Source organism: Chiloscyllium punctatum, chromosome 26, assembly GCF_047496795.1.
Source record: "Chiloscyllium punctatum isolate Juve2018m chromosome 26, sChiPun1.3, whole genome shotgun sequence".
NCBI lineage: Eukaryota > Metazoa > Chordata > Chondrichthyes > Orectolobiformes > Hemiscylliidae > Chiloscyllium > Chiloscyllium punctatum.
Genome location: NC_092764.1, coordinates 28,956,275 through 28,969,553, shown reverse-complemented (window position 1 = coordinate 28,969,553; position 13,279 = coordinate 28,956,275). Strand labels below are relative to the sequence as shown.

At 39.2% G+C, this 13,279-nt stretch overlaps 1 protein-coding gene across 7 annotated transcripts in view; it reads right to left on the bottom strand.

The window, feature by feature from the left end:
* pmfbp1 (polyamine modulated factor 1 binding protein 1) overlaps positions 1-13,279 on the bottom strand; it is an 829,187-nt gene that overhangs the window by 183,002 nt on the left and 632,906 nt on the right. For all 7 annotated transcript variants that reach the window (XM_072595986.1, XM_072595983.1, XM_072595987.1 and 4 more), the window contains 3 exons: positions 4,906-5,032; positions 1,928-2,085; positions 353-599 (listed from right to left, as the gene is read on the bottom strand). In XM_072595986.1, the coding sequence (XP_072452087.1) occupies positions 353-599; positions 1,928-2,085; positions 4,906-5,032 (532 nt within the window). The remainder of the gene's footprint in view (positions 1-352; positions 600-1,927; positions 2,086-4,905; positions 5,033-13,279) is intronic.

Below are 13,279 nucleotides of genomic sequence, written 5' to 3'. Positions count from 1 at the left end.
AATCTTCTGGATTTTCATGTTTAACTGTACATGTATGTTCAGTGAAAGGTATGGTCTAATTTTCACAGCAAAATCCACCATATTAGCTATGCAGTGAGATACCAGGTATCTCACTACCTTTTACATATGAATTAACTCAATGAAACAGAAAATGTAATGAAAAGCATTTAAGCATAACCTTGAGCAATTTAAAATATATAGAAAAATCATCAAGGAACTCCAAGGTACATTTGAATAATCGGTTGTTTTCTTTTAAAAAAAGACTGCAAAGTAAGGATATGCTCTTATTGTAGCAATATGACTTTGAAAATTATATACTGTGGAACATACCAGAATACCAGAGCATGCTTACCAAATTCTCTGCAGTTTTTATTGCTGTTTTGTAGATCCTGATTCAATTGTTCTATCTCTGCCTTAAGGGATATGTTTTCATTTTCTTTTTGCTGCTTTTCTTTTTCCAGCCTCTGAACGTCCATCTCTAGGCTTTTCACCACAGCGCCTTGCTTTTCAATTTCTGTTACTTTCCCTTTGATACTATCACGAGCCTGAAGCAGGTCTGTTTCAGACTTCCTCAAGAGGTCATCTCTCTTCTGTATTGCCTTTGGAGGAAATCATGCAGAATATGTAGAATGCAAATTCACTTCTAAGGGCATTATTTAAGTGGTCCAAAACCTATGCTTAATCACTTGGATCAGAAGTTGATCATGTCCATCAGAAGCTGCATTAAAACTTAAATCAGAGACATCAAAGTGACTTTACAGCTTCAAACAACACATCAACCTCAGAACATTGTTAAAAATAAATCTACAGGCATGTTATGAAATTATAAATCCAACTTAAGGCCCTGAAATATGAACCAGCAGCTAAAGTGTAGATAGGTTTTGAAATTAATATTGGTGTTAAAGTGATCTTAAAATTAAACATATGCTTTTGAAAAAGTTGTGAACCTACACTGGACTTTGCTTTAAATCAGAAAGCAGCATAAGTAATTGCAAGGCTTGGAAATCACAAGCACATTTTATAACCAAGTTGCAGACTTTCTAATTTGTGAAGCAGTGTAAAAGTGAATTGGTTATATTTGACACAACATTCAAATGAACATAATTTTAGTCCTCAAAAGATAGTTGCTCGAAATGGATGAAATAGGTTTTGTGACAAATAATGAATGCCACTATGCACCTATCTAATAATTAAACAGCAACAATGTTTCAACTCAATGAATACTATTCATGTGTAATACTTGAGTTATGCCAACCTCAGCTGTATATTTTTTTTTCTCAGGCACTTTATGATGTTGTAGTATGATTTCTGAAAGGGAAGTATTATTACATTTAATATTTTTAACTAGGGCACGTCACTTTGTATTCGGTGGGGGGGTGTGTAAATATTAAAAATCATCACAGCATCTGTTAATTTTGTTTTACTGAAAAAACACCCATTTTATTAAATTTGTAGTTAATTATAAATGAGAAACCTTTAAGACTGCAAATTAGTCACAAATTTGCCTCAAGCTAGTATCAGTTTTGACCAATGTTAATGCTAAATTGCTAATGACTTTTTCCACATCATTAGATAAGCAATCAATTTGCTAGCCAGCAGAGGCTGGATTAAAGTAATTCTCAGAAGAATACACTACATATTGATAGGGACTGTAGAAGCCAGAATAAAATGTAGGTATTCCAGAAACTAGATTATTAAGAACACACCAGCGTAATCAGAATTACTCCCTTCAATAAGATATGGTGTGGGAAATCTGCCTTTGGAACAAAGACATTTTCAGTTATACCTATGAAATTCCATATTTTCTTCAATCAGTATTTCCTTCAATAAAGCAGTATTTCAAATCTATTATTTTCAATTTGTTCAATTAGTGCTTTGAATGTATTGATATTGTGATATTATTAGCCTTACATCTTTAATTGCTCACCTGTTCTCGTTGGTTGTATAGTTTTTGACTGTTGCGGAGGTCATTTTCCAGTTGAGTGATCTGCAGTCCCAATTTGGCTGACTCCATTTGGTGTTTTTGCAACTCAGAGGCTAGATCAAGTTGAAGACCTTGGACAACTTTCTCTAAGCGGGCTACATCTTTAGGGAAGATTTTAAGTTCAAAATGTTATTGGAATTTATCAAAGAATTTGGTGACATTTAATAATGAACCAGTTGTGCTGTTCCACACCATCGTGACACAAATAGAGCAGGTAACAAAGAACGTGGCCAAGGATCAATCAGAGGGTTCAACAGAAAGCGATCAATCAAGGATACTGTCTATAGCATAGTAAAATGTTTAATCAGTTTGACGTTCTGCAAGTTAGTATAGGATACGAATATAACTGTCAAATTGTGACTTTTGCACTCAACATAGGAACATGGATTTTTCTAGCACATTTGCACGTTTGCAATAAGCTTCCTAACCATACTTATTTATTGACTTGACTTTGCATTTCTTCATGGAATATAGGCATGTAAACTAGAAAACAGGAGCAGGAATAGGTCATTTAGCCCTTTGAGGCTGCTCCACCATTCAAATTGATCATGGCTGTTCCTCTCCCTCAATGTCTTATTCCTGCTTTCTCCTGTACCTTTGATGCCTTAAATGTCTTAAAATTGATCAATTTCTTTCTTGACTATATTCATTGACCCGGCCTTAGCACTGTTCTGTGGTAGAGTGAAGGAATTGTTCCGCATCTCAGTGCTAAATAGTCTAACTGACATCCTGAGATTTTTACCCCTCATTCTAGACTCCATTACCAAGGAAAACATCCTCCTTGCATCTAGTCTTTCCAGATATGTTAGAATTTTATATGTTTCAATCAAATCCCCTGTCATCCTTCGAAACTTTTGTGTATTGAGACACAGTTCAACGATCTTTCTTCATGGGACAGTCCTACTATCATTGGTATCAGCCTGATGAACATCCACTGCAGTCCTCCTAAGGGCATGTAAATTCTTTCTTAGGAAGAGAGAAAAACCTGCACACAATATTCAATACTCAAGAGGTCGTCTTAACAAGGCCCTGTATAACGGTAATAAAACTTCTCTACTTCTGAATTAAAATCCTCTTGCAATGAAGGCCAACAAACCATTTGATTTCCTGATAGGCACCTGCCTGTTTCATTGTCTAGATTAGAGTGGAGCTAGAAAAGCACAGCAGGTCAGGCAGCATCTGAGGAGCAGGAAAATCGACGTTTCGGGCAAAAGCCCTTCATCAGGAATACTTTCATTGACTGGTGTACAAAGACACCTAGATCCCTTTGAGCATCCACAATTTATCACCATTTAAATGGTACTCTGCCTTTCTATTTTTCACGAGGAAATATGTAACTTCACATTTTGCCACATTGTACTGCATCTGCCAAGTGTTTGCCCAATCACTCAAGGTGTCTAAATTAGTTTGAAGTCTCCTTGCATCCAGCATTACTAAATGGAAGGTCACATGTGTCACATCTCAATATGTACAAGGTATTAAAGGTTACAAGTGAAGAAGCCCTATTGACTCAGTATTCTGCTCAAAGCTGTTGCTGAAAGGTCATTAAGCACACTGGGCACAGATTTATTGCATGTTCAGGAACAGCATGCACCCTCAGGCTCATCTGCTGGTGTTTGAATTCCCAGAGGCCTGTTACAAAAGTCTGGAATTGCATTCCCCTCGCTGGAATGAATTAAGGTACAGTAACCACTCTTGTGCTCCACCCAGTGAGTATGCACTGCCAACTGACATTCTCGTCCATCTCAATCCAGGTTTGCTTGGCTTGAAAAAGCAGTTTCATTCTGTCATCCTCTGGAAAAAGAATGTTCCTGTTCTTTCTCACAGAGTCAAGGCAAACCTTCAGGACAGTATCTGCAAAGCATGTGGCAGTGATAGGCTGATTTCCTGTCCTCTGCCTTTCCTGCAAATGAAACTTGAGCACTAGTAATGGCTGCCATTCTGTGCTTAGATTGGGCTGCTCTCACTCCTCTTGCTCTGGCCCTCTTTCATTAATTTGTCACCCAACCCACCTCATGCAAATAGTGGGTCAGCCCCAAGAAAATTATGACCCCTTACTGTTGCATGTCAAAAAGTCCCAACATCCTTTTTCAGAACCCATTAAACCTACCTCTGTTCTACTGAGTAATTCTAGCATTTTCTGTTTCCAAAATTTATTTTTTAAAGTTTAATTATGTTCGGTAACGTGGCAAAGTAGAAATCACATTGAAAGAGTTGATTGTAACATTACATGCTCAGTGGAAAATAGCTGGCTAAGCAGTTAATAATGAACAGGTAAAGTATCAGGTCAATGTTCTGACCAACCATGATATTAATCTGCAGAGTTTTGCAACTTGGAGTAGGAGATGGATAAATACATGACCCTCCTGCTGGTTTTAGTTATAGATTCCAAAAACAAGCATAGGCTTCCAATTTCAGCCCAACTATTCTGAAGCAATTCTAAGTAGGGAAACCATATGTCCTGCTTGGCAGACGCAGACCAATAGCTGATATGAAGACACAGGTGAGACCAAAACCTAGCTTTGTGGAGAAAGAAGGACCAAGAATGCAAGTTCCTGGACCACAAGGGAAGCTGTGGATGACCCTTCCTCAGACTCAGGAATCTCAGAAACCAGCAAACTAATGTGGATCTGAGTGTTGTGAAACTGCATCTGGTGGGAGTTGCTCTCCTTCCTCTTCATGGTCAATCTGAACAGAAAGTCAACTGGGTAGCATTTAAATGTAGCTTGGCAGATAAAATTGAACTGATCTCCTGCTGCCCCTTCCAGCAGGAAATCAACTCAACAGACAGGTTTACTGCCAAAAACCACACTTGGAATTAAAACGTGTCCCATAATCTTTCAAATATCTTTCACTCTATGCAACAAAAAAATTAAACAATGGACATAAAATATGAACACATTATCAATTATAATATTTACCTTTAATACCATCATTCTTCTGTTCTGTAACAGTGGTTAACTGTGCTTTCATCTTGTGTATCATTTCCTGATAATTACTGATTTCCTGTGCAAATTCAGAACTCTGAACATTGACTTGTGCAAAATCCTGGAAGCACAAATATTAAAACAAAGAGAATAACTTATTCAGCCATATGAATAAACCATTTCATGTAATGTCCCATAAGTGTTGGACAGAAACAATAATTCATCCACATTAAAAAAAAACAAAATAGAACTGCAAATTAACTACAGTAATGGGGCAGGGAAGTACTTATTTCATCCTACTGCACCATTGTACGACATGACTGCTGTTATAGAAAAATAATAGTCAACATTATCCTGTTCTATGTTTTCACAAGTGTCTATTGGCACACAACTTGCTTTGGGAAAGACGGGTTATTTATCTATGTGGCAGGAACAACGTTACTTGTAGTGATTTTTATTGAGGATCTTAACCATGAAAACATCTGTTTTAGGTAGATAACTGGAAACTGAATGTCATTGGCTACCAATTTGGAAGGCAAATAATAAAGAGCCCTTCCTGAAGAAGGGCTCATGCCTGAAACGTTGATTCTCCTGCTCCTTGGATGCTGCCTGACCTGCTGCGCTTTTCCAGCAACACATTTTCGGCTACCAATTTGGAAACCAGTGCACTTCTGGGAATTTGGTACGTGGTGGATATAACTGTTTCTGGTAGATGTGTTCAACGCTTATTAAATGTAGGTTAGCAAAATGTAGGTTATTGATTAACCAACCAAATCAGGCATTCAGAAATACGCAGAAAATAAACTCATGTGGCTTCAATGGACTAAGAAACAGACCCAATCTTTCAACAATTTGCCCTTTCTCTGCTGAAGAAATAAAATCTTAAAAAGTGATTTGAGATGTTAAAGATGCAAGGTTGAATTGACACATAAATTAATTTTGTAGGAGAGATGGTGGGATAACAGCAATGTCTCTGGAATGGGAATCCAGAGCCCCAAGTTCATTGTCTGGGAACACGGGTTCAAATCCTATCACAGTAACTATTGGAATTTAAATTCAATTAATAAACCCGGAAAATAAAGCTGGTCACTGTAGTCAACCATGAAACCAATGGTGGTTGTTGTTAAAACCCATTAAACTAATGTCATGTGGAAGGAAATCTGCTGTCATACCCAGTCTGGCACACATGTGACTATAGACCCGAGCAATGGAGTTAACTCTTAACTGCCATCTCCAGTGGCCCCAGATCAAGGTCAACAAATGCTAGTAACACCTGCATTATAATACAGAATAAAGAAAAGAAGCAAAATCTCATAAAGCAGCAGCTGAACAGTGTCAGTAGGAGTTATCCTCTATGGACTTTGGATGACTGACATTACGTGACAAAGTTGTTCGGCTTGTGATCTCTGACCTATTCAGCATCTGTGCCTGGATGGAGCATGCTAAAGATTTTACAGGTTTTCAAGCAAATATTTATAATAGGTATGGAACTGTTGCACATAATTCAATGGAGACCACTTCTATTTATTGCCATTACATGACTAAGTTCAGAATACGATGCATAGCTATACTATGTTGCAGTATGTATTAATCTGAGGTGAATCAATGATAACAAAGAACAATAAGTATTAGAATATTAAATTAATTACTGAACATCTTTAACTTAGAATAAATGAAGAATCTATTTTCTTCTTATACTGATTTCAGAAAACTAGAGCAGAAATATTTATTTTAGCAAGTGTGTAGTATATGCCGTTATTTTCTAAGTTGCTAGAATTCAATCCGTAAGGGGCATGAGCTTATGTGTATGTACTTGAGTATTTTATATATTGGCATATAATGAGCTGAAAATGTGCCAGGAATCTTACAGTGTAAAACATTCTGTGATTTGTTAATTGAGTACATTCAGAATGATGCATATTCAAAAGTGTCTAAAAAACAGCACTGTAATTGATAATTCAGATGATATGATAAATTTGCAGTGTAATGCAATTATATTTGGCAAAACTTAGATGTAGGCCAAATACTCATAACAAAAACAGGCACAAAATTAGCAGGATGACCATGTAAATCCTTAGGTGAGCAAAGAGGGAGAAAACTGTTACAACGTGGAGTAAACCCCATATAAGTTGCATGTGCATGCGTTTCAGGGACAGAGATTTGAGGCATTAATGCATTAATTTGAATTTGATAGACTAGTTCTCATCGTGAATTGCACTAGTACTGTGGAAGTATACCATTGAGCAAGTGATTTTGAACTAACCTGATGTTGTTCCTGGTGAGCTCCACATTTTATGAGAGTAGGGTACCGGAGTGGCAAGAGTGAGGTAGTACAGTGCTTAATCAGAATGTTTCTTCTTGACTGGAATGCAGTGGTTCTAGAGTATGAGATTCTCAATGAAAGCCTCACAGGCCATTAATAGAGAAAGTAAGCAGAGACAAGAACGTTTCATTTCTATTAGAAAGGAGTGTACTACCTTTCTGTCAGAAAAGCATCATCTGAATTGGTTGAACGTGAAAATACTGTAATATGCCACTGTTGGACTGTGGGATGTGCTGGACACTAGATCCACAATATTTTGACTGGATGTCAGAGACTAGGGTAGCTGAGGCCACTAACGATCTGAGGAGTGGGGTAGACCAGGCTGATGTTGAGCCCCAGGCAGATGATATGCCTCAAGAAATGTCATAAAGCAGCAGATGCTGTAAGCTCAGCAAGAGCATGTGTGAAAGATAGTAGAGATTCTAGAGTCTGGCTGAACTCTGGCTCAGTTATGGAGGAGTCCATCTAGATATGCCTGCTGTCAAATCCCTCTTGGCTATGCATGTGGTCTCTTCCATTGAGAGAGTTGCTTGCAATTGTGGTAAACTGCAACAGTGGAGGTTCCAGGTAAACTTTTATTTGGAAGAATGGTATGGAATAGTCATCAGAAATGAACATTTATGAATATTTCCTGAACCTCTATGTCATTATGTCCCCTCTGTGACCTCTGCACAACTTTCCAGATGCTGCAACTTTCCTGTTTGTCTGAAGATGCTTTGCTCTCCACCATATCCTATTTGACCATGGCCCCACCATTTTGCAGCACTTGCTTGTGCAAAACCGAGCAGGTCACCATGATCTGGGACATCCTTACCAGGGAAACTCCCCATCAGAGAGGTCCCAGCATCTAACGCTTATCTTCAAGTAACTTGTGGTCTGCCTGATTGTGGCTGGGGTTGTCTCAAATCTGGTAGTATATTTCTCCACAGCCTTCACCCAAGGGTTCTTGTTTGGAGTTACAACCATCTCTTTAGTGGTCACTAAGGTTAGAACCCGATGGCGGGTGGAAAGGCCATCTGATCCTGGGGACTTGTCTGGCTTTAGTTTTCCAGTATCCCTTATGAGGTGATGATGATAGTTGCAAGTCCCTTCTACCTGTTCACCTCTTGATTTTCAAGGACAGAATCTGTCCAGTCTCTGAACAAAAAGTCTCATTTTCCAATAAATTTTGAATTGCTAAATGTAATTTTCACTATATTGCACACCATCACCCTCATTATCACTTAATTTCACCTCATTATTATGCAGTTTTCCATTCGCTCACACATCAGATAGCAACTATACTCTAGGAATGCCTTGTACATGGCAGGTACTCATGTGACTCAGCCAACGTTGTCCATCTTATATGTTGCAGGCAAGGATGCTCCGAGGCATGGTACATTGGGAAACCGAGCTAAGGCTACGACAACGGATGAATGGGCACCACGCAACAATCAACAGATAGGAGTGTTCCTTCCCAGTTGGGGAGATTCGACATTCGACCTCGGACCTTCGGGTGACCATCCTCCAAGGCGGACTTCGGGACAGGTAGCAGTGAAAAGTGGCCGAGCAGAGGCTGATAGCTAAGTTCGGTACCCATAGGGAGGGCCTCAACCGGGACTTTGGGTTCATGTCACATTACAGGTGACCACCATTGCACTATACACACACACAGACACTCCTACACACACACACTCTCACACACACACAGGCACTCCTGTACACACATACACACGGACACACATATACACAGACGCGCACACAGACATCCACACATACCCTTACAGACACACACACTCCCACACTCACGCATGTACCCCCTCACAGACTTAAGACACTTTACACTCACTACACACACAAATATACTTTTTCACACTCATAATCCCCAACCCAGACAGACAGACAGACAAAGACCCACATGCACATATCTATTTTGTGGGATGAATTTGTACTTTCAGGGTTACATTGTACATTGCTCAAAAACTGCATGCATTCATGTAGAACTCTGAGCTCAAAAACTGCATGAATTCATGTAAAACTCCATTATCTCACTTTTTAGATGAGAATCAATCTAAACATCACGGCATAGACACAAAACACGGGGGCTAACACCTTCAACTCATTGTCAAGCTATCACCATTGTTAACAGCTAACCTGAGAATGCAACTTTAATAAAAAAGGTTTTGTGATTTACACATGAAAGAAGTGAAACTATCATGGTATTCAAACAGATGAAAGACTTAACAGACAATCAATTTTTCAATATATAATTTCAGTTACATCACACTAAATTTTTGCTATAAATTCTGTGTTTTAGAATTGAGCCCTCCACTATCACCTGATGAAGGAGCAATGCTCCGAAAGCTAGTGTGCTTTCAATTAAACCTGTTGGACTATAACCTGTGTTGTGTGATTTTTAACTAGGAATCCCTGATATGGAAGTCAAAATGGTTACACAGTGACTCTGTTGCTGATTCCTCCTCCAGACCGCCATCTTGTCAATCATGAAATTAAATCTCAGGGCACATTGCACAGTTAATAACTTTTTGCACACCAATCCACAGACCATGACATTAGATACATACCAGCCTCACCGCATTATTGTGTACACTTCTGCACTTCAATGCTGCATTTTGGAGCACGGTGACAGCTCTCATTGCAATGATGCTGCAAGGACACTTGCAGGGTGTGACAAGGGCAGACACACATCTTATGGATTTGACCAGGGTGAATCTTAGGCATCCTCACTTGCTCTTTTAGCGCTCACTCACTTTGAGCCCCACAACATCTCTGCTTTACCTTGCCCATGTGCCCTTTGCTCCCGAGGTCAGAACTAACAGGGTACTTCTGTTTTGCCTTGCCATGGCAGCAGATGCAAGGCCATGCAGTTTGTCATGGTTGTCAGCACTCCATAGTCAAAGGAATAACGTGATGCGGTGTCAATGACATATCTCCCTCATGTGCCAGCTGTGTATATGCCACAAACACTCCCTGTACATCAACCATAAGGCCAAGGTTTAAGGGCTAGTCCTCAAGTCAAGGCCCCTCAGGGGATTTGAGGGTGGCTAATGTTGTACTACATTATAAGAAAGGAGCAAGAGTGAAAACAGGAAATTATAGAACGGTTAGTCTGACCTTAGAGGTGGGAAAGATGCTGGAGTCAATTATAAAGGACAATAACCAATATAAATCCAGGGGCTTGGGCATGGTCAGTCAGCCACTCCAGGAAGCCATTATCATAATTGTCTTCTTTGGGAAGTGAGGAACCAAATATTGGGGACCCACCCACCACCTGTCTTCGTTCTTTCTGTCCTGTTGTAGGCAGTTTTTATATGGAATGAAACAAAGGAAAAGATTGAGTGAGATGAAAGCAGCTGGCAACGTTGTTAGTGTTGGTGCAGATCGTAAAAGAGGTGATGAGCTTTGCTGAGTGAGTAGGAATGCAGAGGCCACACAAGTTTAGTAATCTGGGGGAACTGGTTGGGTGAAATTGCGTGAGGCTTCATACTATATGCAATCGTGGTAATTTTGGAGCATGAGACTTGGGGAAGCAGAGATAGAATGAGTGTGGGTACCAAAAAGAAGATAGTAGTACTTACCTTCATGGAATGGAAAACAACCGTCTTCCTTTACTGCTGTATATTCCTTGAGGCTGTGACGACTGCACTGGCCCTGATGATAACATTGAACGAGGCTGGCAAGATGCCATAGCCTCCTCCTCTTTGGAGAAGACGATGATCCTCTACTTCATCACCCCGCCAATCAGGACCTCAAGGTGCTAGTTCATAAAGCGGGGTGTTAATTTATCCTTACTTGCCATATTTAGAACAAATGTCATAAACATTGCTGAGCAGCTCAAGATTGTCATCATGTGCCTGGATGAAAAAGGGCCTTCTAAAAAGTTGCTGGTACTAGGAATCCCATGATGTCCCAGCAGTGGCAAAATATGTTGGTGCAGGCTTGGAGGGTTGAAAGGCCTGTTCTTGTACTGTATCTTTCTTTGCTTTTAGTTCAGTGATGTATTTATGACTTTGGCGAGTGGCAGAATTGGATAACAATGGATGAGTGTGACACTATGGGAATACGGTACTTAGTTAATAAGGCATGTTTAGGATGCTAGCAGGAGAAAACTTATTAGGCCTCATTAGAAAAAAACCTCCATGCAAGTGTACAAAAATGACAATTAGACAATTTCTCATAGGATTCAGCATCTTTGGGAATTCTTCTAAGTCCTCTACAGTGAATACTTATTCAACATCTACTCCATTTTCTTGTTTTTCATAATCGATTCCTCAGATCTATTCTCTAGAGGACCAACACAAACTTTATTTGTTCTTTCTCCATTTATATATTTGTAGAAACTCTTACTATTTGTTTTGTATTGCTAGATAGCTTTCTCTCATACTCTATTTTCTTCCTTTCTTTAGTCATTCTTTGCTGGTTCTTAATACTGACCAACCACTAATCTTTTCAGATTTAATTATCTTTCACTACCTTATTTGGATGTAAATGATGTGGCCTTCTCAACAAGTCTTTCCTTCTCACAGGGATAAAACTTTGTTGAGCATTATTAAATAATGTCTAAAATGTTTGTGATTGCATCTCTAGTGTTCTACTTTTTGTAGCTGCCCAGTTCATTTAGATTTGTCTAAATGCCTTTATTTACTGAATTCAGGTTCAAGAGGTACTCTTAGACTCAAACTTCTCTCCTTAAAATTGGTTTTGAAATTTTATAATATTTATGATTGCTGTCATTTTGAGGCTCCTTTACTATGAAGTTATTGATTAATTGTGTCTCAATGTTCATTACTAGGTTTAAAATAAGCAGTGTTTGGTTAGATTTAGAATGTATTGCTTTAAAAAACTTGTCCTGAATACACTATATGAACTTATTTTGTACATTACCTCGATTAGTCTAATTCATCTACATGTAATTAAAGTCATGCATGATAATTCCAATTTTTTTTACATGTCCAATTTATTTATTTCTGTATACACTACTCCATGGTTTGGAGGGCCTATAAACTACTTTCACAGGTGAACTCTTGCCTTTCCTATTTCCTATCTCTGTGCAAACTGATTTTACATCTTGGTCTTTCAAGCTTAGTTCAATTCTCTTTACTGTTCTAATGACATACCTAATCTAAAGAGAGCTACCCCAATATCTCTTACTATCTCACCTTTAAGAAATGTCAAACATCATTCAATATTCAGGTCCCAACCTCTTTCAACCTGCAACTATCTATATAATGGCTGTCAGGTCATATTTCTTTATTATCTTTGTCGATTTGTGTTTATACAACAGTTTCTTGCCTGCACTACAGCCTGTTTATCATTCTCTCTGAGGGTTTTTGAGTGGACAATGCATATGGTGGGTGTTCTGCCAGTCTGAAGGGCCACTCTCCCAGTTGTTTCCTCCAACCATCCTTTCATTGGATCCAACTGTCAGTTAGATGACACTGTAAAGGCTCAACTCCAAAGTCCTGGTACCTGAACTCACCGTGTGAAATGCTCCTTTCACACTACTCAGCCTTTTGTCTGAACCTACCTATGTGTAGCACTGATCTGAACAGCTGAACTTGCTGCCTGTTTGCCATGTTGACATAACTGCTCGGTGCACTGATGCTGCGTGACCCCAGTCCATAATTACAAATTGACATGGGCCAAAATAATAATCAATTTCTACTTAAATGGCAATAAGTGAGTGACTGCCTTTGACATTAAGGCTTGTTAGAGACAAAAAAAACAGCAGATGCTGGAATCTAAGGTAGACAAGTAGGCGGCTGGGAGAACACAGCAAGCCAGGCAGCCTCAGAAGGTGGAGAAGTTGACATTTTGGGTGTAACCCTTCTTCACCTCCTGTAGCTGCCTGGCTTTCTGTGTTCTCCCAGCCTCCTGCTTGTCTACCTTTGACATCAAGGCAGCATTTGACTAAATGTGGCATAAAGAGCCTTAGCAAAGCTATTCAGTGAGGACTTAGAGGAAAAACTGTCTACTGGTTGAAGTCATACCGAGCATGAAGAAAGATGGTTGTGGTTGTCAGAGGTCAGAGCTGAAAATGTGTTG